The sequence below is a fragment of the Neltuma alba genome, unplaced genomic scaffold (genome assembly GCF_004799145.2).
Source record: "Neltuma alba isolate B1F8T4 unplaced genomic scaffold, ASM479914v2 tig00003470_pilon, whole genome shotgun sequence".
NCBI classification, from domain to species: Eukaryota; Viridiplantae; Streptophyta; class Magnoliopsida; order Fabales; family Fabaceae; genus Neltuma; species Neltuma alba.
In genome coordinates, this window is record NW_021633296.1 from 15,235 (window position 1) to 36,302 (window position 21,068).

The following is a 21,068-nucleotide window of genomic DNA, read 5'->3' on the forward strand; positions in this document are numbered from 1 at the left end:
TTAGCTCTGTTCCTTAATATAAAAATTAGTTTGACTTTTAATTTGATTTTAAATATAAAAACCCAATCTATTTTGTGTTTTATATTTATCATTTTGTTTAAGATAATTCTTGTAGTAGTTGCCTATGTGAAATTTGAATGTTTGTTCTTTTTGTTTTTTTGGTGTAACTATATGGTGACTCTTATTTGTTTTTTTTCAGAGATACTTCCCACCGTCTCCATCTTGCTCAATTCCATATCTGATAGACTTATTTTGAAATTTTCTTACTATGTACAATCATTTTCGAACTCATTCCCTCTCTCCTTTCTAGAGATTATTCCTTTTTTTCCCAACACCCTAGTTTGACTCGTCTTGCTCAACTCAATTCAGATTCTTCTTCCTTCCTTGTAGTGGGTTCACAGCGTGTTTTCTTTTTATTTTCCCCTCTTCACCGACTTCTCCAGTCCTCCCTCTTGGTTGCTTATGTGGTGCTGAGTTGGAAGTGATTTTCTTACCCATGCTTGCCATGTAGGATGACTCATGATTAGTTGGAGATGACAAGCATCATAACATAAAGAGGCAAAGATAAAGAAATGAATCATAAAAGAGTTAAAAGTTTAAGAACTGACTCGTATTGAGTCATAATTAAAGAATTGAGTTATAAGTAAGTCAATAGTTAAAGGATTAAGATTAATTTTCCCTTCAAATTACTTTCCCAGAACTAAAGAAATTTTGGCACAATTTGCTTAAAAAAATCCCGTATCATTAAAAAAAAAAAAAACTGATGAAGATTGATTTAGCGGAAGTTCCACTTAAAAATTAAACCGGAAATACGGCAAATTGTACGCGTCATAGACGAAAACATTGTGAGAAGGGGGGCAAAAGGGCTATTACTTATTTATCAAGTAAACACTAAGAAATTTGCCAAACTGCGACCATTTTTTCAATTAAAGCTAAAAAGAACTCCAGATTCACAACGTTTTTATATTTTGAGGATCAAATTCATAACTGTTGGAGTGTTCGTTGATATTATGATCAGAGGCATATCATAATGCAAATAACCTCAGCATAGTTTAAAAGACAGTTTTACAGAGTTCGCGGCCCCTAAAATAGAAAACAAAAAAAGCCGAGGAAACTTCAGAGAAGAATGTAACACCCGTATATGTGAGAGAGAGCGAGGGCGAGGAAGGGCCCACTGTAATCATGAAGCCAATGGATCCAAGGATCCATGGAATTTTATTATTTAACAACTGAATGGTAATCAGCAAAAATTGTAAAACATAGGATACACATTATTGCAATGCAAGGAATGACCACAAAACCATCAAAGCCCAATAACCAAGCTTTACAATGCAACATCGTTCGATTTAATAAATAACTTCTCGATAAATCCAAATTCTGATTCAACTAGTTACCGATACCTCAATACAACATGCTATTGCTCTAAAGACAATAATGTAATCATGGACGCAGATAGCTAGGAGGCATCTAGAAAAAGCCCCCACTACAATGTTCAATGGGCACCTGGTTCTCCACTCGATCTTTTTGGGTGAACAGATTTGTCATGAGGCTTCCTTGCTTAGTCGAGCTTGACATTAGAATAGAGGAGGGTATCCCTTGTGAGTGGCATATTCAAAAGATAGCATATCTGTTTGCGAAAAGAGAAATGGTCAATATTTACCCTTCAACTCTCAGTACCAGCTTCGGCTGGTATTGTCGAGATGAAAGCAAGCAAGATCTTCAAATAAATGCTTGTTTGTTGATTCTACCATCAGAAATATACCATGTGGGTATCATCTAACCATAATTTTGAGCAATACCTCCGGTTTTGCACTACCCATCCTCGATAAAAGGTAGCACTAAAGTAAGGAAACAACCCAACGAAAAATACTGCCCAAAAAGTCCTCTGACCTGTGGCAAGATCTCATTGGGAAATATTTGCAACCCGTAGATAAAAAAAAGTTACTTTCATTTGTCTTTGTTTCACAAGAATGTCTCTCGCTTTAGTTAAGGTCTTCAATTTTCAAATACTACTATCATCGTTCACAGAGGACTTACCCCTATCAGAGTTGAGATGAGCAAAATCAATCCTGTTACCCATGCAAGGGTTCGCCTAACCAACACCACTTCCGCAAGTGATACATTCAATGCTTTATCTTCCGCCAACAATCGAGCAGCATTGTGAGAAGAAAACACAACATCAAGCGTCTTACCCAACTCCTGAGTAGTCCTCGAATGAGAGTATATAACTCCAACAATTTGACCTGCTCAATCACCAATCATTAGCTGTTATGTAATTGAATTCTTTGGAGCAATCAACTTCAATGGAGACATCTAAAGAACCCATCCGAGAATATTCAAACTTATGAGAGTAATATCACTGAGGAAATATCATTCTAAAGCAAATCACCATCAATGTAGTTGTAAAGCTCTTGTTTTAGATGATGCAGTAAGTACTTTGATAAACAATATTTGACCTTTGTAAGCTTCCTGCAGTGAACCAAGTATCTTGGTTAAAGTTACGAGTAGCAGCTCAACGCCATCTTGAACAATACTTTCAGCTCCATCTTGCTCTTGCAAAGCCTGCGCCATATTTGTCAACCAGACAACTATAATCCGTGTTTATAACAAACATTTATGGTCATGATGAACATAAACATCGAAAAACCAAGAAAAAACCTAAGCACTTGGGAAGCTAAATAACAGCTGACAGCTCCATTAACTAGGCCAAGAAATTGACATGGATTCTCTGTGTTGGTAAATTATGTTGAGAAATCAATGTGCCTTTTCTCAGGTCATACAAGCACCATATAGTAAGTTAGCCAGCATTGGCCAAAGGGATTCAACAAAACCTTCGTAAGCAAACAAATTCTCACTAAACTAAAGACATACATTACTTGTTCCCTTCAGTAAAAAATATGACATGGAAGTCAGTTACTGCCGTGTTCAAGGAAGCAATCAGCTTTGTAAAACCCCTAAGTTAAATTATTATAGTATTGCGTCAAATACAACCATGAAATTATAAGAGGCTTAAATTGGTCATTTTCACAAATTGGAATATTCATGTCATCTTTTTGCTTCCTTTATGCCCCATCTGGAGTTAATTTAATTGAATTTTCAGAAATAACTGGGGTTGGTAAATTGACAACATTTTTCACTTCAAAATTTTCATATCAATTATGTAGCTTTTTATCAACCGAACAAAAGGCAATTTTAACTGAAAAAACTCACGCAAACATTTGAAAGGACTTATGCAAGATATCTCAGGAGGCATTAGTTGAGAGAGAACAGAGTACCGCTTAAGTATTAATGTTTTTCACTTTCAAAGCTCCCACTATTCATTAGCCCCATTCTTACATCCATAATGCAAGCCTACCCTCCAAAACATGACCTATTGGAATTTGGATATTACAAACTTTTCTACGAGCACAATCCAGAAATTACGTCACTTCTAGCAAGTTATTGAGTAAAACTATACAAAGGTACAGCAACAGTAGTTCCGCTACATTCTTTTGAAAAGTTTAAGAACAACTAAAAGAAAAGAACAGGAATGCATCAAACAAGGAACAGGAATAATAAACACCTTAATGCCACTGAAGCATCCCATCAGCAACTCTGCTGGATTCCTTGCACTTTGCGATAAATCATCATGCATTTGGATTGCCCTTTCAACATTGCGAACCAGAGATAGAAGAGCTACTACATACTCCTTTTCTGATTTCTACAAACCCAATCATGTAAGTCTTCAGTCAGATTCATAGATAAGCTCATGAGTTACCAAATATATTTTTTAGTCCTCATGATACCTTCGACATATGCAGATTCACCATAGCGCCATTTGCCAACGGGATTGTCAGCACTCCGTTTAATGGCTCTTGGGTATTAGAAGCATAAGATCCACCCATCATAGATGCCTAAGAAAACAAAGATAAAATTCATTTTCACATATAAATTGGTAATCAAACAGCAAAAAAATAACTCAAACATATACAATAAAGACTGACAAAAGCACTAATTTCTTTTTCAGTGCAATCTTTTGACGGTTCATCCAAGAGAAGCACAGAAACATCATCTTCATCTGCACACATTCAACCAAAAATAGTAAGGAAAAAGAAACTCCACAACAATCTATATTCTATTATGCCTAGCACTTATGAACTTTACAAAATCTCACCACGAAATTGAATGTCAACTTTATCTGTACCAAGAATGTGCGTGCTTCTAAATGCATTGCTGAACATTTCATTATATTGGGCAATTTGTCTATCTGCATGCATCAATTCTTTTGTTTTCAATTATTATAAATGAAAAAAATAATAATTAGATAACTTAAAATCCAGCTCAGACACAGGCCAGAGACCATCAATTCCATTCACTTCCAGCAAAAGCACAGCACGGGGCCTCTTGAATGGATTGGGAACAAGGATCTCATCCAGCTGCAGAGAAGCACGATATTGACATTCATTAAAACTAATAAAAGAAACATAATTAAACATAAATAAAAATATCAGAAGCTAAAAATCACTAATAATTACCTTGGACGAGCCAGCGGCTGAAAGGCTGGAAGAAGGTGAAAAACCAAGTAAAATTGATACAGCGGCACCAACTTCCTGAAGCAACAATGATGGTTTCTGCAGAAAGCGTTAAGTAATGCCACCCGGTGAGATAGTATGGAATATGGATATTGGCTACGAAAGTTTAGTGCAGTTAAGATTTCTCCATATATCATGAGTTAACATCGAAAAATCTTTTCACATGTCACATTATATGTATGCAAGCAATTCAGTTCATTTTGTAAGAGAACCACTCTAGAATACAATACATTCAATAAAGCGATTAAGACTAAAAGAAAGACGAGGAACAATAAGGATGATCTTACTAGAACTTTGGAAATTGAAAAGTTATCGGCATTAAACTAAGTGCCGAAAGGGTATATCATAGAAACATAATTTCCCCGGTGAACACAGCTCCGACTTCCCCGGCTAGAACTTTGCGATTCAATAGACTATCAAGCTTCCATTGATTCGTCACTATCACTTTCCCCATGCTTCACGTGCCTATTACTAGATTTGAAGGCTTGTGTTGCAACGAATTATACGTGAATAACAGGATTCAAGTAATTTTATTTTGCAGCGAACATCTTCTCATAAACAAAGGGAATTTGATAAAGATAAACCCAATGAAACGACATAAGCTTGCATGGATCTGTAATTTGAATAGGAAGATATGATAGAATCTAAAACTGGTATGAGAAAAGAAGTACCTCAACTTCATGGTCGGGTGATCTTGCGCGAAGGAATTGATGACCAGTGCCATCAATGAAGAAAATCGAACCAGAATCCTCACTCTGGCCAAATAATCAAATCAGACAAGACAAATTATTAGATCAAAACGACCACGGAGAACCTTAGTCTTCAACCCAGGTTGTTTAATTAAGGAAGAGAGAGAAGATGGACAAACCCTAGCTCGAGGAGAGATGAGGAAGAAGATGATAAACAAGCTCAAAACGCTACAAACGCGAAACTCCATCGCTCCGAGGGAAAGAAAGAGATACTACTCGATCTCGCGGTGAACGAGGAAGAAGGGAGGGCGAGCCGAACTTCCAAGGACGCTTCAAGACATCGAGAGGTGTCGTTTTGAATCAAAGGCAAACGACCTCACCCATCCGAATGGCCACAAAACGACGCTACAATCATTATTGTTTTGTTTTTTTTTTTGCCACACCACCCTCGATCGGATTAGTGGGGTAAAGTGGAGACTAGCGGAGAGCTGCATAAATCAAATTCGGTTGATATATATTTTTATTATTGTTTTACATTGATTTTCATCTAAAAAATCAGAGTACAAAATAAAAATAAGAGCACTTTAAAGAATTCTCAAACACATTTTTTTAATGTTTAAAATAAATCAACCAATTATTATTTTTGGATTGTATATCATCAAAAGATCTAGTACTACCTCCGATCCTAATTATAAGAATCAGTTAAAAATTAAGAAAATAAGTTAAACTAGTTATTTGTAATAAATAAGTATTATCTTTCTTAAAATATCCTTACTAACCCGGTGTATGAGTTAGAACTACTATTATTAGAAGGACTACCTTGAAAAAAATACATAAATATGAGTAACAAAGTAGATTAGGGTCTTATATTTAGAACCAAAATAAAAATCAAATAAGTTCTTATATTGAAAACCGGAGGTAGTATATACCAGCTAGATCCGGGCAGGGTGCATTTTTAGTGATGTTTGAGGCAGATGGTTGAAATTGCATGCAATTCAGGGGGGACTTGGGGAAGCAGGTCACGTCGAGATACTTTCTTCATCAGTGTCCTTCACATGTGAACTATATAGTTAAATTTAGCTTTTGTTTGGGTATTTGGCTGGGTAATTGACAAATTACATGAGCTGCTGAACAAGTACTTGCCACTTGTAGCACTGTCGACGATGATGAGTCGGTGAAGGACACTGATCCTTTCGTTCTATAGCCACGTCCCACGTGTTCTTCTTGGTTCCTCTGTTCTCTCCTCCACCTCTGCATTTTTACAAAGCTAAACCATGCAATTCCTCTGCTCTCACCTCCATTCCTCCAACAGCTTCTCATCAAAACTCACAAATCCACTCACCAAACATGACCAAGGTATCAGTTTGGTTTGCGCAGCCAAATATGTTTACCGTGCTATTTTCTTTTCTTTTTTCTTTTTTTTGTGGGAAAAAAACGTATATATGTTTTTCCTTTGCTTCAAGCCTTTGTTCTTATTATGGTGCGTTCGGCAGGGCTCTGCTAATTCACACAAAAGAGAGTCTTCTTTAGAGACTCTTGTGAATCCTCCTGCATCCAAGGTATTAAACATGAAAATGGAGTTCATTTCTGGAGGAAGCTTCCCAAGTTCGAAAGTTATTCATATTTTGTTCATTTTATCAGCACTTGTTGTTGGCTTCTCTACGTACGCTTCTGCTTTATAATATATTTAGGATCTAAGGAACTTGAATAAGGGTGTCCTCTGCATTCACAAATTGACGGTATATAATGCATTTTCGGCTGTTTTAGAGTCATTTTCACTTTGCCCTTTTGATCAGTCCCACGCCTGAGTTCTCCTTCCCGAATAATTTGCGAAGACATTTGATCAAATGATTTTTTTTCCTACTTCAATAACATGGTTCTGTGTAGATTACAAGATGCGATCCGGAAGAAACTTTGTTTGATAAGATGAAGGTATGTGCATATGCTTTCCCTCAAGCTTTAATTCTATGGATTTCTGTGTGATTTACCAGGTTGAAAAATGCTGTATTACGTGAGAAATACTGCATCCAGCCTCCAAGGAAAAATATATAAGCAAGGTCTGAAAGGAGAGAATAAAGTGAATAATGCGGTAACAGTCAGTATGATGCGCTGATATGTCACACTTTGAGAAAGATAGCTGTGTTTGTCTTCTGCTTTTTATTAACTCATGAGCTCGCTTTATTTTACAAGCGCTCTATTTCGCTGAGGTTATCCCATTGAGATCTTCCATCATTTGCTCTATCATAATCTGTTTTAATTAATCGCACTTAATATACAGTGTTGCTGCAAATATACCTGTTTTCCCTCAATTTTTCTCAGTTCTCGAAGCCTGCAATCTTATCCTTGCATTTGACAGCAGCCAGAAGGCTACCTTACTAGAGATGAAAAATATTATGAGGATGAGGAGAACAAGGAAAATGAGCATGGTGGCGATAAAGGAGAAGGCGATGAAGATGCTGAAGTTGGCGATGATCTTCAAGATGATGCAGAGTACTTGTTAGGAGACGAAGGTCCAACTTCTACCGGGGTATATCAATCTGCTAAATCTAACCAGAGAGCTTGTGTACTTTGTATTTTCGTCGTGATATTTACTTTTTCTTGTAAAGGGGGAACTTGAAAAAGGTCTTCCAGCAGAAGATTCGGATAAGGGTAATGAGTCTTCTAGACATTTCAGCCATGGATCTTATCTGGTCCAAGGAAAGATGGACCATGGAAGGGAGGATTATATTTTTGCTGAACACAGGAACATCAATGGCTGCGACTTAGGACTATATGCAATTTTTGATGGCCACGCTGGTCGAGCTGTTGCAAAATACTTGCAAGGCCATCTATTTGAAAGAATATTGAGCGAGGTATGTGACATATCCTTTAGCCATTTTAAAAATACTTGAAAAATTGTGAAGGTATTGTATTATCTTTTTAAGCTCTTCAATGAAAACATTGCATGTCTTAGTTCATACCACTGCTAATATTTGTGTTCTTTTTATCATGCATTGGATAGCCTGACTTCTGGAAGAATCCAGTACGTGTCCTTAAGAGATCATGCAAGGCCATGGATGAAGAGATCCTAGAAAAGATAGCAGATTCACGAGGGGGATCAACAGCTGTTGTAGGAATACTTGTTAATGGAGTGAAGTTACTGGTAGCCAACGTCGGCGATTCTCGAGCAATATTATGCAGAAACGGTGTGGCAAAACAAATTACAGAGGATCATGAGCCACTGAGGGAGAAAGATCTCGTTGAGAGCAAAGGAGGTTTTGTGTCCAAGGCACCCGGTAATGAATACCATACAACTAGTCAACATTTCTTGCAGATTTTACTGAGATGTTAAGAAGAACAAACAATCAATCACTAGCAGTAAGTTTTACCAATAATACATTCTTTTTCTTATTAACAACTTTGCTTAATGTTCTGATTTTCTTTGGGAGCTTAGGACGTGTTCCAAGAGTGGATGGTGTATTAGCAATGAGCAGGGCATTTGGGGATGGAAGGTTGAAGGAACACATTACTGCAGAACCAGACGTGATGGTTCAAAACATCACTGAGGACACTGAGTTCGTCATTTTGGCTAGTGACGGCCTCTGGAAGGTGATATTTTGTACCAGAGTATCTGCATATAAAGAGCACAGAACAGTATTTGCATATTTAATGTTTTGATCTTAACAAAGAACTTGATGAATTGCAGGTGATGACGAACGAAGAAGCTTGTGAGTGCGTGAAGGATATGGATGATGCAAAAAAAGCAGCCAAGAAGCTGGTTAAAGAAGCATTGGCTCAAGGAAGCTATGATGATATTTCATGCATTGTTGTAATGTTCCAGGCTAATTGAATGTTCCTAGCTGTACGCAGTTCATTTCTTCTTCTTCTTCTTTCGCTCTCTACTTTTTCTCAGAATGAACTCTCTCAACCATGGAGAAGAAATATGAAAGGTAGATTCATAGATGTTGATCCAAATCTCGCAATAGCTGCTTGTATATGCCTCCAGCCAGATGGGCCTATGTGTTTTTATGTTGGCGTTCAAAATTTATATTGATATTAATGATTGATATATGGTGTTCAAAATTTGTTAAACATATATTAGTGGCCACATCAATTATTATTTATTTTTAGCAATTAAAAGAAAAAATACGGTCTCATTTCAATTTTCTAATCACTAGATCAATCTAATAATTTAACTACAAATGGCTCGTTAATAATTATAAATATAATGGACTCTATTATAGATTTATTGTGCAGTAATAGGATAAGAAAGAAATAGTTGTTTTATCCCCTTTTAATTTAGGAGCAAAAGAACACACTAGCAATTTACATCAATCTGTGCTTCAAAAACAGGAGTATAATGGAAATAAGTGAAAGGGATTATTAATGAAGTATCCAAGTTCATGAGGGATCTTTTATCCATTTCTTCCTTCAACTGAACAATCTATCTTAATAACTCTCTCTATGTATATAATGTATGGAAGCTTCATAGGCTGTCTTGTTTCATTTCTCACACTACCATAGGAATATGACAATGCTTCCCATATGAATTAAATTTTATTAAAAGCCATAGTACTTGTACATTATGAATAATCTTGATTTTTTTTTATCTTATACTTTATGCAAGTACAAACTCATAATTAATCCGTATATAATATAATAATTTTAACAGGTCATGTTAATTTTTTTTACAAAAATAAGTCACACTATTTTAAAGTTATAAACGCGATCACTCCTTTTTTTTTTTTTTTTTAAATAACATGGTATAATTGTAGTTGCATGGAACAAATTCGAAGAAGTCTTCAGGCGCATGAAGCCTAAATAGAGCCCTGCCTTGTTTTATATTATTTATTTATAGGTTTAAGGCGCATCCAATATCTCAAAATATTTTCTCAGATGTATCCAGTACCTTAACACATTTTGTAATGTATTTAATACTTCAAAATATTTTTTAAGAGCGTCCAACATCCTGAAGTACTTTTTTTGCCTTGGTGCTGGATGCACCGACAAATATTTCCAGCATTTAAAAAAAATACTTCATGGTGTTAGATGCACAATAAAATATTTTAGGGTCTTGGATGCATTCGAGAAAATACTCTGAGGTATTGAATGTATTACAAAATACTTTAAGGTGCCAGATGCACTCAAGAAAATATTTTAGAGTGTTGGATACACCTTAACATTTTATTTATATATATTTTTTTCGACCAAAAAAATAAAAAGAACAAAGACTTTCGATTTTCGGCTTTCGACCAACGAGCAAAACCCTCGTTCAGCCCCGAGGATTTGCGCGCCCGTCACTCCTCTGAACTGAATCTTCTGCTCCCACCGTCTCTCTCCCTTCACGGTGGTTCTTCCTTTCGGCGAAGTGCACCTGTTCACTCCGAGTCGACCCAAAAATGGCTGACGTGGTACAATATAGATTGGAGCGCATGGTCGACGAGCTCGACGACCTCGAGCAACGTGGCATCTTCAGTCGCCGCGAAATAGCCGAGATCGTGAAGCAACGTCGGAAATTCGAGTACAGACTCAAGCGCCCGAGCCCCCTCAAGCAGGACTTTTTAGCCTATATTGATTACGAGACTCAGCTTGACTCCCTCCGGAGGCTCCGCAAGAAACTGGTGGTGTCTCACGAGTCGGAGAATCAGGGAAATGAGAAGAAGAAGAAGAAGAAGAAGTCCAAGTCGGATTTTGCTGGTGTGTTGAGGATTATGGATATTTATGAGTTGGTTTTGAAGCGGTATAAAGGCGATATTGATATTTGGTTTCGGTATCTTGAGTTTTGCAGACTAAAGAAGAATGGGAGGATGAAGAAGGTAACATGCTATTGCATAACTGTTTTCTCTAGAACAATGGAAGAAAACAACATCGTAATGTGGAGCTAGAAACTGTATTTCCATTTTCAGACTGAGGTTTCCCTTGTTCATTACTTAACACCAGGGCATCTTTGCGTATTGATAACCTTATAACCCCTCACATATATGTCGTAATATTATATTCTGTTATAATATTTGTGTTTTTATTACAGCATCTGAACATTTGCAATCTGACATTTTTCAGGCCCTCGCAAAACTTGTTAGGTTTCATCCAAAGGTACCAGGAGTTTGGATATATGCTGCAGCTTGGGAATTTGACCATAACTTAAATGTTGCAGCTGCCCGTGCTCTAATGCAAGAAGGACTTAGGGTTTGCCCAACTTCAGAAGACCTTTGGATAGAGTATCTTCGGATGGAACTTACGTATCTTAACAAGTTAAAGGCTAGAAAGGTTGCTCTCGGTGAGGATGAGGGCACTTTGACCCGCGATCAGAGTGATGCTTATGGGAAACAACAGAGAGAAGAAAATGAAGATTCCTTCTTGTCCTTCAGTGTTAAACCAGAAAATAATGAGAATTCAAACGTGGAAGATGGCGATTCAGAAAAGAAACAAGCATTATTTGCTGAGCGTGGTATGAGCATCTTCCAAACTATCTACAGTGGTGCAGTTGAAGCTGTCCCTTCAAGTCTTAATCTTCGGCAGAGGTTTCTTGAAATTTTGGAGGGCACTAAGTTAGCAAATTCTGAAGAAATGCGTGACGAGATACTGAATGGGATGAAGAGAGATTTTTTGAGAGAGCCAGAGTTCTGGGATTGGCTTGCAAGACGTGAATATAACCCTGAAACTGTGCATGAGATGAGTGAAGAAGCCATCATTTCCCATTTGCAAAGGGCAATTGAGGTATGAATTCATCGGAACCACTGAGACCATCGAGAGCATATCATTTTTGTAAATGTTTTTACCTTGAAAGTAGTTAGAAAAGTATGCTTTTAAGATTGTTGGTCTTGGGCACCTATCCTGGGCTGATAAATCTTTGATTTTTTATTTTTTATTTTTGTAGGTTTATGAGGAGGCTTTGAGAAGTTTTCCTTTGGGCAATATGTTTAGATTGTATGCAAACTGTCTAATGAGTTTTATGGCTCATAAAGGGGGTGAAACCACTATATCTGAGCTGTCAGATGAAGCTGTAAATTATGTATCACATCTCTTGAGAATATATGAAAGGGCTGAAAGTATGGCATGCCTTACTGAAGATCTTGCATGTGATTATTTGTCATTCTATTTGCAATTGGGACGGTTGGATGAAGCCAGGAAGCTGTCAACAAAGCTTTGCTCTGGCAAACTGGCAGAGTCGGTGCAATTATGGGTATTACGGATAACTATAGAGATTAAATGCATAGCGAGGAGTTCTCCTTCACTTAGTGATGCTGATCTGTTATCCCTGTTTGAGCTCTTTAGATGCAGTTTGAGAAGATTTCCCGTTTCAAAATCTGAGAACTTGTGGGTAATGGTATGTTGTCTGCATTAAATTAATATTTCTGTTTTTTCTTTATGATTTTTCAATACCAGTTTGACCCTGATCTGCATTGAGCATTGAAGCTCGTTGGGGATTCTCTTAGACGTTCTTTCAAGGCCCATTGATGAACTTTTTATTGTTTTGTCCCGGCGTTTTGTAAATTTCACGCATTTGTTCCTGCACAATCCAATCATAAACAGATCGCCCCCTTTCTAAACTGTTCTGTCCATTTGCTGTGTCAAATTCATGAAGTTCTTAATAATTCATCTTTGAAATTGGCTCTTCTCGCAGGCCCTTAAATTCTATGCAAATCAAAGACCGTATTTTGATAAGCTGTTAGAGATTTCTGTCACTACTTTGGCAAGGGATGGTGGCAGTGAAAATGGATTTTCCCTCTCCTCTGCCATTGTAAAGTTTATCCTTCAGAAGGATGGAATTCAGCAGACCAGAGAGACGTATAAGCGGTATGTTCTGAATTTTTTTTTCTCATACTTATTTTTGAGCTGGAAGTTTCATACGCTTTCTTCTCATTGCAGATTTATAGCTTTACCACATCCTGGCCTCGTTTTATATAAAAACTGCATTGACCTTGAAACAAACCTTGCTTCAATTGGAGATAAAGATGGTCTCGTGAACGCTAGAAAATTATACGAATCTGCGCTTGCAACTTATGACCAAGATGTCAAATTGTGGCAAGATTATTATCAAATGGAAAGCAAGGTATGACTCAGGCTTACTGCCATTGTGGCTGCTGCATAAACTGACCAAATAGCTGTTTGCATTTTCCGAGTTCCTTGGTGGATTCCTGTCTCTTTGATAATTTCGATGACAGTTTATCTGTTTATCATATGTTCATATCAACTACAGACATTTTAAATGCCATCTAACTACCTCTTCATTATTTGAGGAATAGCAAATCGTTTATATCGAATAGCTTTCTCACTACGGGTTTTTTCACCTGTGTTGCAGATGGGAACGTCGGAAAAGGCTACTGCTGTTGTGTGGCGGGCAAGGAGGATACTCAAAGATGCGGGCGTATTCATTGCGTCCCCTAATTTGGGATGATCCTCGAAGATACTTATGAATCATCATGGCTTCAGTTTTGACCCCCCCTTTTTTTTTAAAATATTCGTTCTTTCAGATAGGGCCAGACATGAAAGTTTTTCCTACACATTTCCTTTCGAGACAGATAATGCAGTTCCTTTGATTTTGTCGTACTACCTTGAACCTCTGAATTCGAGGATTGAAATGTACATTATTGTGTAATTTAAAGCTCGAACAAATACAAATTTTTAGTCTTACACTTTTTCAAATAAAGCATAACAATGTTTTATGCTAATTTTAATTAGATTTAAAACAAAAATATCTTTAATTAATCTGAATATACTTTTTTAGTTCTTAATATAAAACTCATTTAACTAATTTGATTAAATTAAGAAAGTTAGGTAAGTTAGTTAATTATAAAAAAAATGACGTTTTTCTTAAAACACTATAATCATCTTTGTTAATACCCTCTTTGCTTTTTCTATTTCTTTTTCTATTTGATTATAGTTAAGGAAATATCCATAAAGATAATTTAAAAAAAATTAATAAATATAAAAAATAGATATTATATTTAGAATCAAAACTCAGTAAAGAACTGAGTCTTATATTAAGAATCGGAGGACTATATTTTATTTTAAATAAATTAGATTAATGTAGTTTTGTCCTTTTTATTTTTTGCGTAAATTGTCTTTTTCAAGTACATTTAACTGAGCAGACTAGGTCACGCTGGTCACTCGAGTCATCAGGCGGTCTAATCTGGCCCAGTATGTTTATTTGCGTACAACATTAACCCTATCCAACAAAACCCATCTTGGTCAATCCCCTAAGGAAACAAGAGTACGGAAAGAATATTTTGGTCTCTCCAGAGCTCAACAGGCAAAATCAATCCCATGCGTCTACATCCAGTAGAATACATAAAGGTATGTTATTTGGTCTGAAGCTCATGGAAGACGGAATGAGAAATCACCTTAGCTCTATGAACCACTTTCAGACGTCAAGTAGTTCGTAGAAACCCGGATATTGTTGCATTGGGAAAAAAGAAACAAACAAAATGGATACGGGAACGCAGGCGAGTTGATCATTCTAAAGGCTGAGAATTTGGCGTTCATAAGAAGCGGGCATTTGCAGCGTAGCAGATTAACGTATCGATCTTATCTTCAGACCTGCTTGGCTTCTATATCCTGAAGCCTGAGGGTAACTGCCCTCTTGTGGGCATCGAGACCTTCAACTTCAGCCATCGTTGCTACATATGGCCCAAGTTTTCTCAGACCATCCTCAGTAAGAGACTGTATGGTTATGTACTTCAGGAAAGAGTCCAATGAAACACCACTATACATCCTTGCATAACCATAGGTAGGAAGAACATGGTTTGTCCCACTCGCATAATCACCCACACTCTCTGGCGTCCACGGCCCCAAAAACACAGAACCTGCAGAAGCAATTCACAAGCACTGAAATTTAGGATTCTTTAATTATGACAGTTGGTGAGAATAAAGATGCCAAGGAATCTAAAGCTCAAGAAATTGCATCAAATTCATATTCATTAATGACTTACCAGCATTCTCAATTAAACTCTCCCACTTCTCCGCATCCCTCACATTGACAATTAGATGCTCAGGAGCATATAAGTTTGAGAAATTGATTGCCTGCAAGTTCCAGAAAACAACTCACACTTTTGATACTTCAATATGGATATTGAAGTACTGATAATTGAGAAAACAGAGAAAATTAGGAATGAAGTGAAAATTGTTGAACTCATATAGTATGCCTAAATTTACAATAATCTTTACTATTATGCATAACCTTATTAGCTCTGCATAAGGACAGAGGAACCTAGCAGAGTGTGTTATTCCGTACGTAGAAACAATTCTCTCTATATATGCCTTTTGTCTTTGATCTGCTTAAAACAACCAAATATACTAATATACACAGAAAATGCACAAAAAAGGCATCACTAGAGCTTGAGCATAAAGAGAACAACTTTAACTACAGGACTAACCTCGAGCATATCATGTGCATGCACGATAAAACTGTGGCTCAGGGCTTTAGAGGCAAACTCTCCTCTTGGAAGACTACTGCACTGCTTGCTGAGTTCTTCCTCTATAGCTTGTATGTCCACACCATCTCCAGCAATCACAAGAACCACCTGACTATCAGGACCATGCTCAGCCTGAAATTGTAAGCTAGTCATAATGATGTCAGAAATCTACGTTAGAGAAAGTGTGCCTGCTGCTAGTCACTTGAATAGGTTTGGAAAGAATGAATGATTTCATAATTTTGAGACTCATACATGTTCACATGTATTGAGAGGAAAACATAGTGAAACAAATTCTAGATTGAACACGTTAGAGCCTAAATAGATGTCTACATTAAACATGTCATATATTCTATATCATGTATTTATAGATTTTATAAACCGTTCTTATAGGGAAAAATATAACAAGAGATAAATACAAGGAAAAAGGCAGAAGAAAACAGAGATACAAAAATAAAGAATACACAAAACTTCTGAATTTCTCTGCAAACCTGGGAAAGCAAATCAGCTGCTACATGACGGGGCAGTGCATGCTTGTCTGCAATGACCAAAACTTCAGATGGACCGGCTGGCATGTCAATTGAAACCATGGCTTCACTGTTCTGCAGGTTTTAAAGATTAAGGGGAAAACGCTCTAAGATTTTAAGTATATGAAACAATGATTGGAAAAAAAACCACAGTTGATTGTAAATGGGTATACTTGAAGTATCATTTTTGCAGCTGTGACATACTGATTTCCAGGGCCAAAAATCTTCTCAACCTGCAAAAGTGACACCACAAATTCACAATTGAAAAAATGACAAATTATGAAATACTGAAAAAAGAGCAAATTCTTCTGTAATATCTTACTAGGTAATTGTATAAGAAGGAAAAGGCAGTTGTAAAATGTGTTGCAATTAACCATGAATTATAAACCCAATAAACTCTTCAAATTAATAATGACAGTAGCGAGGGAGATTTTGAGAGCTATAAAAATCTTATGAGATGACTTTGAATAAATCAAGACAATCATGAAGATGAATTGATTATAGTATGAGATACGGAAAAAAGAAATGGTAAACTAATTAAATACATATCAGACAACACACTGAATATGAAGAGAGGGAAAGCTCAAACCAATCAATACTAATAACACAATAATAATTTGAATGTAGAACATGACAGAAGAGATGATTTATTATTGAGAACCTTTGGACAAGATGCCGTACCCCAAGCCATTGCCGATATGGCCTGCAACGGAGAAGAATGTCATGTAAATTATAATTCATGCTTAAGATGATACCTATACATAAAATAGGAATGTAAGGGCAGAATCTCAAATTACAAAGCTAGAAAATGGGTTATGTCATCATGCTTTAAAACCTGAGCTCCTCCTGCTTTAAGAATGTGAGTCACCCCAGCCTTCTTTGCACAATACAGAACCTCCTGCAGGAAATCATCGGTCAGTACAGAGAAGTGAGAGCAAGACTAGAGAAACCTCATAGTTATATTACAATCCAATATGAAAAAATACCTTGCATATAGTGCCATCCTGAGCTGGAGGAGTTGCAAGAACAATAGTTTTACATCCAGCAATCTGTGCAGGCTGGATACAGTGTTTAGGTGTCAACTTAATATGGTGATAAATGTTGATAATCATTAGATGAAAAACAATAACAAAAGCTCATGAAATATGTATTCAACTTACTATTGAAAGCATCAGAGCTGTTGAAGGCAACACTGCAGTTCCCCCTGGAATGTAAAGACCCACAGAATTAATGCATCTAGCAACTCGCTTGCATTTGACTCCCTGACAATTATTAAAAACATAAATGAATCACAGATGAGGTATTGGATAGCACTGAAATTTGAGGAACCAAGAGTGTCACAGACATGAAGGCTTGAAATGAAATAGCAAGACATACACATTAGAAACCCACAAGTTTAGAACAAACTTGTTGAGGACACAGAAGCAAATGACCGCATCTGGAATACAATCTTCTAAGCATGGTATCCTTCCAGCATCTAACATTTCTAAGATAATACTGCAATCATTTACTTCTTACTATTGCAGTTTGCTATACCAATACTATAAAACTCTGAACTTTTTCACTCTAGGGTGAACATGAATATGTATTACAGCTCACACTTGTGACTTTTGTCCACTCAACTTAGCCAAGAACAAGAATGAATTTTGAGTCTTTAACATACTTTCATGTTCTCTACACTTTTATCAGCTGACTTTTGAGCATCATGAAACGCATATATATTGCTGTAAGCAATGTCAAAAGCATCCCTGATGGGTTCATCAAGCTGCAGAAAAACAACAAATCAACAAGCGTTCAAAATATAGTTTCAACCAAATGGAAACGAATTTTTATGAATAAGGTCTGCACGTTCAATATACCACTGGATCAGGAAGCTCTGAGACAGTTTCAACTATCTTATCTAGTTCTGCTTTGTCAAATTTTGATGTATACCTATGAAACAAGAGCAGATACAATGTCTAAAGTATAGCTAAAGAGATATGAAAAGATACAGGAGGTAACTAAATAGGATTAGTCACTAATTTGAAAGTAATTAACAAATTTAAACAAACTTCACTGAGAGTAAGTTATTAAGAAGCACTAACTCTTTAACTGCCGCATCACCTCGTTTATGAACATCATCAACAATAGGATTTACCTATAATACACGGCTTCTATGTTAATTAAGCACAGTTCAATGAAAGTGATATATAACAAAATATTATTAACATACAGTAGATAAGTTAAGTTTAGCAGGTAAATTAAAAACAATAACTAATACTTACCACACTGAAAATGGAAGAAAAGTCTATGTGAGGGCGACCCTTAAGGCTCTCAATCTCAGCCTGAGTAAGCTCTGACAATTTATATGACTTCATTGAGCACTTTATCTGATTAAAGGAAAACACTGTAGCAAGAAATGCAATGTTATGGCATGAAGCACAAAGCCTCAGGATGTGACATTTCATCTGGCAAGGTAGTTTAACACCTTATTTTCCAACAACAAAACGACAAGCAAGCAAAGACTATAAGTTAGATATGGTGCATATCTTTCTATCTGTGTCAGTGGTATAGTCCATATGCCATAATTTGTGCTACTTAAGATACTGAACACAAATGCTAAAATAAAATTTTAATTTGATGATTAGTATTGAAAGCCTCAACACCCAGAGACGGCACATGCATAGATCCATATCCTCACAGTTCCAAGAGTAACAAGAAAAACTGTCAATTGATGTACCCGCAGGGATGGGGTGATGTTAAATCAATGTCGTTCTGGACCTTCTGGAAATGCCAGTAACTTGACAAGCTCAATTTGGAAGGCTTGATCAAATGATCTGGTTAAAACATAAAAGCTGACTCTCCATCATCATTTTCAATCAGACCGATAAGTACTCAATATGGAATTTTTTTTTTTTTAAATTATCAAAGAAAGAAGAAGATTGGAACTTAAGGAAGAAAACATTTCAACTGGACCAAATGTCACAAAGACGACATATAAAATCAGGTAAATAATTTTAGGTAGCCAAGAAGGAGACAACTAAAGGGATTTTACTTGAATATGGACACAGGACGGAGACTATAATCTAGCAAAAGTCAATAGCATCAAAGCCCAATAGTCGAAAGGCTAATGGGGTCTCCAATTTCCATTTTTCAATAAAGATCAGAGTCCAATAGAAATCTAGGACAAAGTGGAACAGTTTATGACTTTGTAGCATTAACTAACTTGTTTGGCTGGCTGATGGTTTGTTTCATATCCTTAAACGCAAGTAATCCCGCTCCCACAGCTTTCCGCCCACATGAGAAACGACTCCGCTTCTCAACCATTATTATGTAAAACAATCTGCCGAATTAATGGCGCAAATCAACAATTGTATTTTTGTGTAAACAAGAGAGTTGCGAAACCATCTCTTCCCAGTGTTATTATAGATATCAACTGAATTAATGGAGCTGATGATTTGTTTCATATCTTAAAACGCAAGTAATCCTGCTCCACAGCTTTCCGGCCACATGAGAAACAACTCCGCTTCTCTGCCATTAATATGTAAAACAATCCGCTGAATTAATGGCGCAAATCAGCAATTGTATTTTTGTGTAAACAACGGAGTTGCGAAACCATCTCTTCTCGGTGTTATTAAGATATCAACTGAAATGGTTTTGGGCGTCGACATGTAATTGAGCAGCACCAACTCCTCGCACAAGAAACATAAACTCATAAATCCTGCAGGCTGATAATCCAGCTAGCATCCATGAAGCACATTATAAACTACAAGAACTGTCTAGAAATGGTACACACAGTTAATGCAACGCAAATTTATCACACAAACGCAGTGCGTCGAAAGGGATATATTAAAACGGTATGTTTTTATCCATAAAGAAAAGAACAAACTCATCTCAGAATCAATTAATCCAAGACAAAAACTTTGTCTGACTAATTCGGTTAATGTTGACGAAAGCAAAAGGCGTAAGTTTACTCTGTTGGCGCAGTGTGCAGCCACGAGAGCAGGTCGAAGGTAAATAGTGGGGTGCTCACGGGACGAGACGGGACACCGTGTCCCGTTCCGGAAAGACACACGGGACGAATATTTTCGTCCCGCGTCCCGTCCCGTCCTGAAGATGCCCCAGTGCCGAATGGGACGGGGATGGGACCGGGACAAATCGGGACGTCCCGACAAAAAAACAGAGCCCAGATGAACAGCATTTTGGGAAGTAGAAGACCAAAAGAAGAAGAAAAACAACATTGAGGAAAGTAGAAGAGTGATAGAAGAAGCAAAAATAAATCTTAGACCTTAGTTTCCAACACAAAAGAGTTTGATTCTATTATATTTCAATCATTTACACTAAATATTAAAAAAAAAAATTCGCAAAATATGGAGCACATGAAAATCAAGATTGGCTCACGATTGTCACCCTTCAAATCCTACATCCTTAATACTTATCCACCCCTTTCTCCTTCAATATCTCAATCCCACCATTCTTTATCTACCCACTTCGCCCTCTGAAAATTCCTTCATAAGAAATCGCGAGTGGGTTCCTCTGAGTAATGATTCGATGGCTTCTCTTTCAATTTTAAGAGCTCATATGTGCAGACCAGATGGGTTTTTGAATAGAGAACAGAGGGAGAGCAAAACACACCTGGTCGACAATGGCGGCGCTGGAAGAGAGAAGGTGAGAGCCTGAGAGGGGATGAGCGAGCGGCGCGAGCGTGAGGAAGATGAGTGACGGCGCTGGCAAAGGTAAGAAGTGAAGGCATCGGAGATACTAGACGTTTAATTGAGAGCGGGATTACAAGGCTTCCCTCCGCTGACACTATCATCCGCTGATTTGAAACGACTGTGTTGTAATTTGGATGAGTGAGGAAAGGAATGAGGCGCACACCCAAGGAAAGAGTGAAAAGGCAAGGGAGCAAAT

The 21,068-nt window shown here is 37.0% G+C and overlaps 4 protein-coding genes across 5 annotated transcripts; 2 read left to right on the forward strand and 2 right to left on the reverse strand.

Moving 5' to 3' along the window:
• Positions 1 to 1,250: 1,250 nt before the first annotated feature.
• On the reverse strand, positions 1,251 to 5,543 carry LOC114741693 (uncharacterized). The gene is made up of 11 exons (XM_028929950.1): positions 5,440 to 5,543; positions 5,243 to 5,326; positions 4,515 to 4,610; positions 4,340 to 4,415; positions 4,154 to 4,246; positions 3,984 to 4,057; positions 3,786 to 3,893; positions 3,563 to 3,700; positions 2,457 to 2,562; positions 2,038 to 2,243; positions 1,251 to 1,627 (listed from the first exon to the last, which is right to left on the reverse strand). Exons 1-11 carry the CDS (start codon positions 5,506 to 5,508, stop codon positions 1,559 to 1,561), a joined length of 1,119 nt encoding a protein of 372 aa, XP_028785783.1. The 5' UTR covers positions 5,509 to 5,543; the 3' UTR covers positions 1,251 to 1,558.
• On the forward strand, positions 4,906 to 13,857 carry LOC114741690 (U3 small nucleolar RNA-associated protein 6 homolog). Of its 2 annotated transcripts, XM_028929947.1 has the most exons (7): positions 4,906 to 4,909; positions 10,628 to 11,055; positions 11,300 to 11,956; positions 12,117 to 12,566; positions 12,864 to 13,036; positions 13,109 to 13,292; positions 13,542 to 13,857. In XM_028929947.1, exons 2-7 carry the CDS (start codon positions 10,639 to 10,641, stop codon positions 13,635 to 13,637), a joined length of 1,977 nt encoding a protein of 658 aa, XP_028785780.1. In that variant the 5' UTR covers positions 4,906 to 4,909; positions 10,628 to 10,638; the 3' UTR covers positions 13,638 to 13,857. The 2 variants fall into 2 exon arrangements, with proteins under 2 accessions (XP_028785780.1, XP_028785779.1); XM_028929946.1 differs by lacking the exon at positions 4,906 to 4,909 and having other exon boundaries at positions 10,513 to 11,055.
• On the forward strand, positions 7,148 to 9,122 carry LOC114741694 (probable protein phosphatase 2C 39). Its single transcript, XM_028929951.1, has 6 exons — positions 7,148 to 7,192; positions 7,617 to 7,787; positions 7,867 to 8,112; positions 8,262 to 8,535; positions 8,694 to 8,848; positions 8,946 to 9,122. The coding sequence occupies exons 1-6, from the start codon at positions 7,187 to 7,189 to the stop codon at positions 9,087 to 9,089; spliced, it is 996 nt and encodes a 331-aa protein (XP_028785784.1). The 5' UTR covers positions 7,148 to 7,186; the 3' UTR covers positions 9,090 to 9,122.
• A 552-nt stretch (positions 13,858 to 14,409) lies between the features above and the next one.
• Positions 14,410 to 20,993, reverse strand: LOC114741692 (histidinol dehydrogenase, chloroplastic). Its single transcript, XM_028929949.1, has 14 exons — positions 20,793 to 20,993; positions 18,443 to 18,564; positions 18,263 to 18,315; positions 18,038 to 18,110; positions 17,842 to 17,943; positions 17,339 to 17,440; positions 17,165 to 17,236; positions 17,014 to 17,076; positions 16,840 to 16,881; positions 16,352 to 16,411; positions 16,143 to 16,253; positions 15,616 to 15,786; positions 15,172 to 15,262; positions 14,410 to 15,045 (listed from the first exon to the last, which is right to left on the reverse strand). Exons 1-14 carry the CDS (start codon positions 20,971 to 20,973, stop codon positions 14,774 to 14,776), a joined length of 1,515 nt encoding a protein of 504 aa, XP_028785782.1. The 5' UTR covers positions 20,974 to 20,993; the 3' UTR covers positions 14,410 to 14,773.
• Between the last annotated feature and the right edge of the window lie 75 nt (positions 20,994 to 21,068).

Bases quoted from the DNA above. Each gene is read 5' to 3' on its own strand.
- LOC114741693 (XM_028929950.1), bottom strand. From the start codon at position 5,508: ATGGAGTTTCGCGTTTGTAGCGTTTTGAGCTTGTTTATCATCTTCTTC. The intron at 4,611-5,242 runs GTACTTCTTTTC...CGCTTTCTGCAG, and splicing joins CACCCGACCATGAAGTTGAG to AAACCATCATTGTTGCTTCA. The intron at 3,894-3,983 runs GTCAGTCTTTAT...TTGTTTTCTTAG, and splicing joins AAAAAGAAATTAGTGCTTTT to GCATCTATGATGGGTGGATC.
- LOC114741694 (XM_028929951.1), top strand. The intron at 8,113-8,261 runs GTATGTGACATA...TGCATTGGATAG, and splicing joins TTGAAAGAATATTGAGCGAG to CCTGACTTCTGGAAGAATCC. The intron at 8,849-8,945 runs GTGATATTTTGT...GATGAATTGCAG, and splicing joins CTAGTGACGGCCTCTGGAAG to GTGATGACGAACGAAGAAGC.
- LOC114741690 (XM_028929947.1), top strand. From the start codon at position 10,639: ATGGCTGACGTGGTACAATATAGATTGGAGCGCATGGTCGACGAGCTC. The intron at 12,567-12,863 runs GTATGTTGTCTG...CTCTTCTCGCAG, and splicing joins CTGAGAACTTGTGGGTAATG to GCCCTTAAATTCTATGCAAA. The intron at 13,293-13,541 runs GTATGACTCAGG...CCTGTGTTGCAG, and splicing joins ATTATCAAATGGAAAGCAAG to ATGGGAACGTCGGAAAAGGC.
- LOC114741692 (XM_028929949.1), bottom strand. From the start codon at position 20,973: ATGATAGTGTCAGCGGAGGGAAGCCTTGTAATCCCGCTCTCAATTAAA. The intron at 18,111-18,262 runs GTTAGTGCTTCT...CTTGTTTCATAG, and splicing joins GGTGATGCGGCAGTTAAAGA to GTATACATCAAAATTTGACA. The intron at 16,254-16,351 runs GTATACCCATTT...TAAAACCTGCAG, and splicing joins CTGCAAAAATGATACTTCAA to AACAGTGAAGCCATGGTTTC.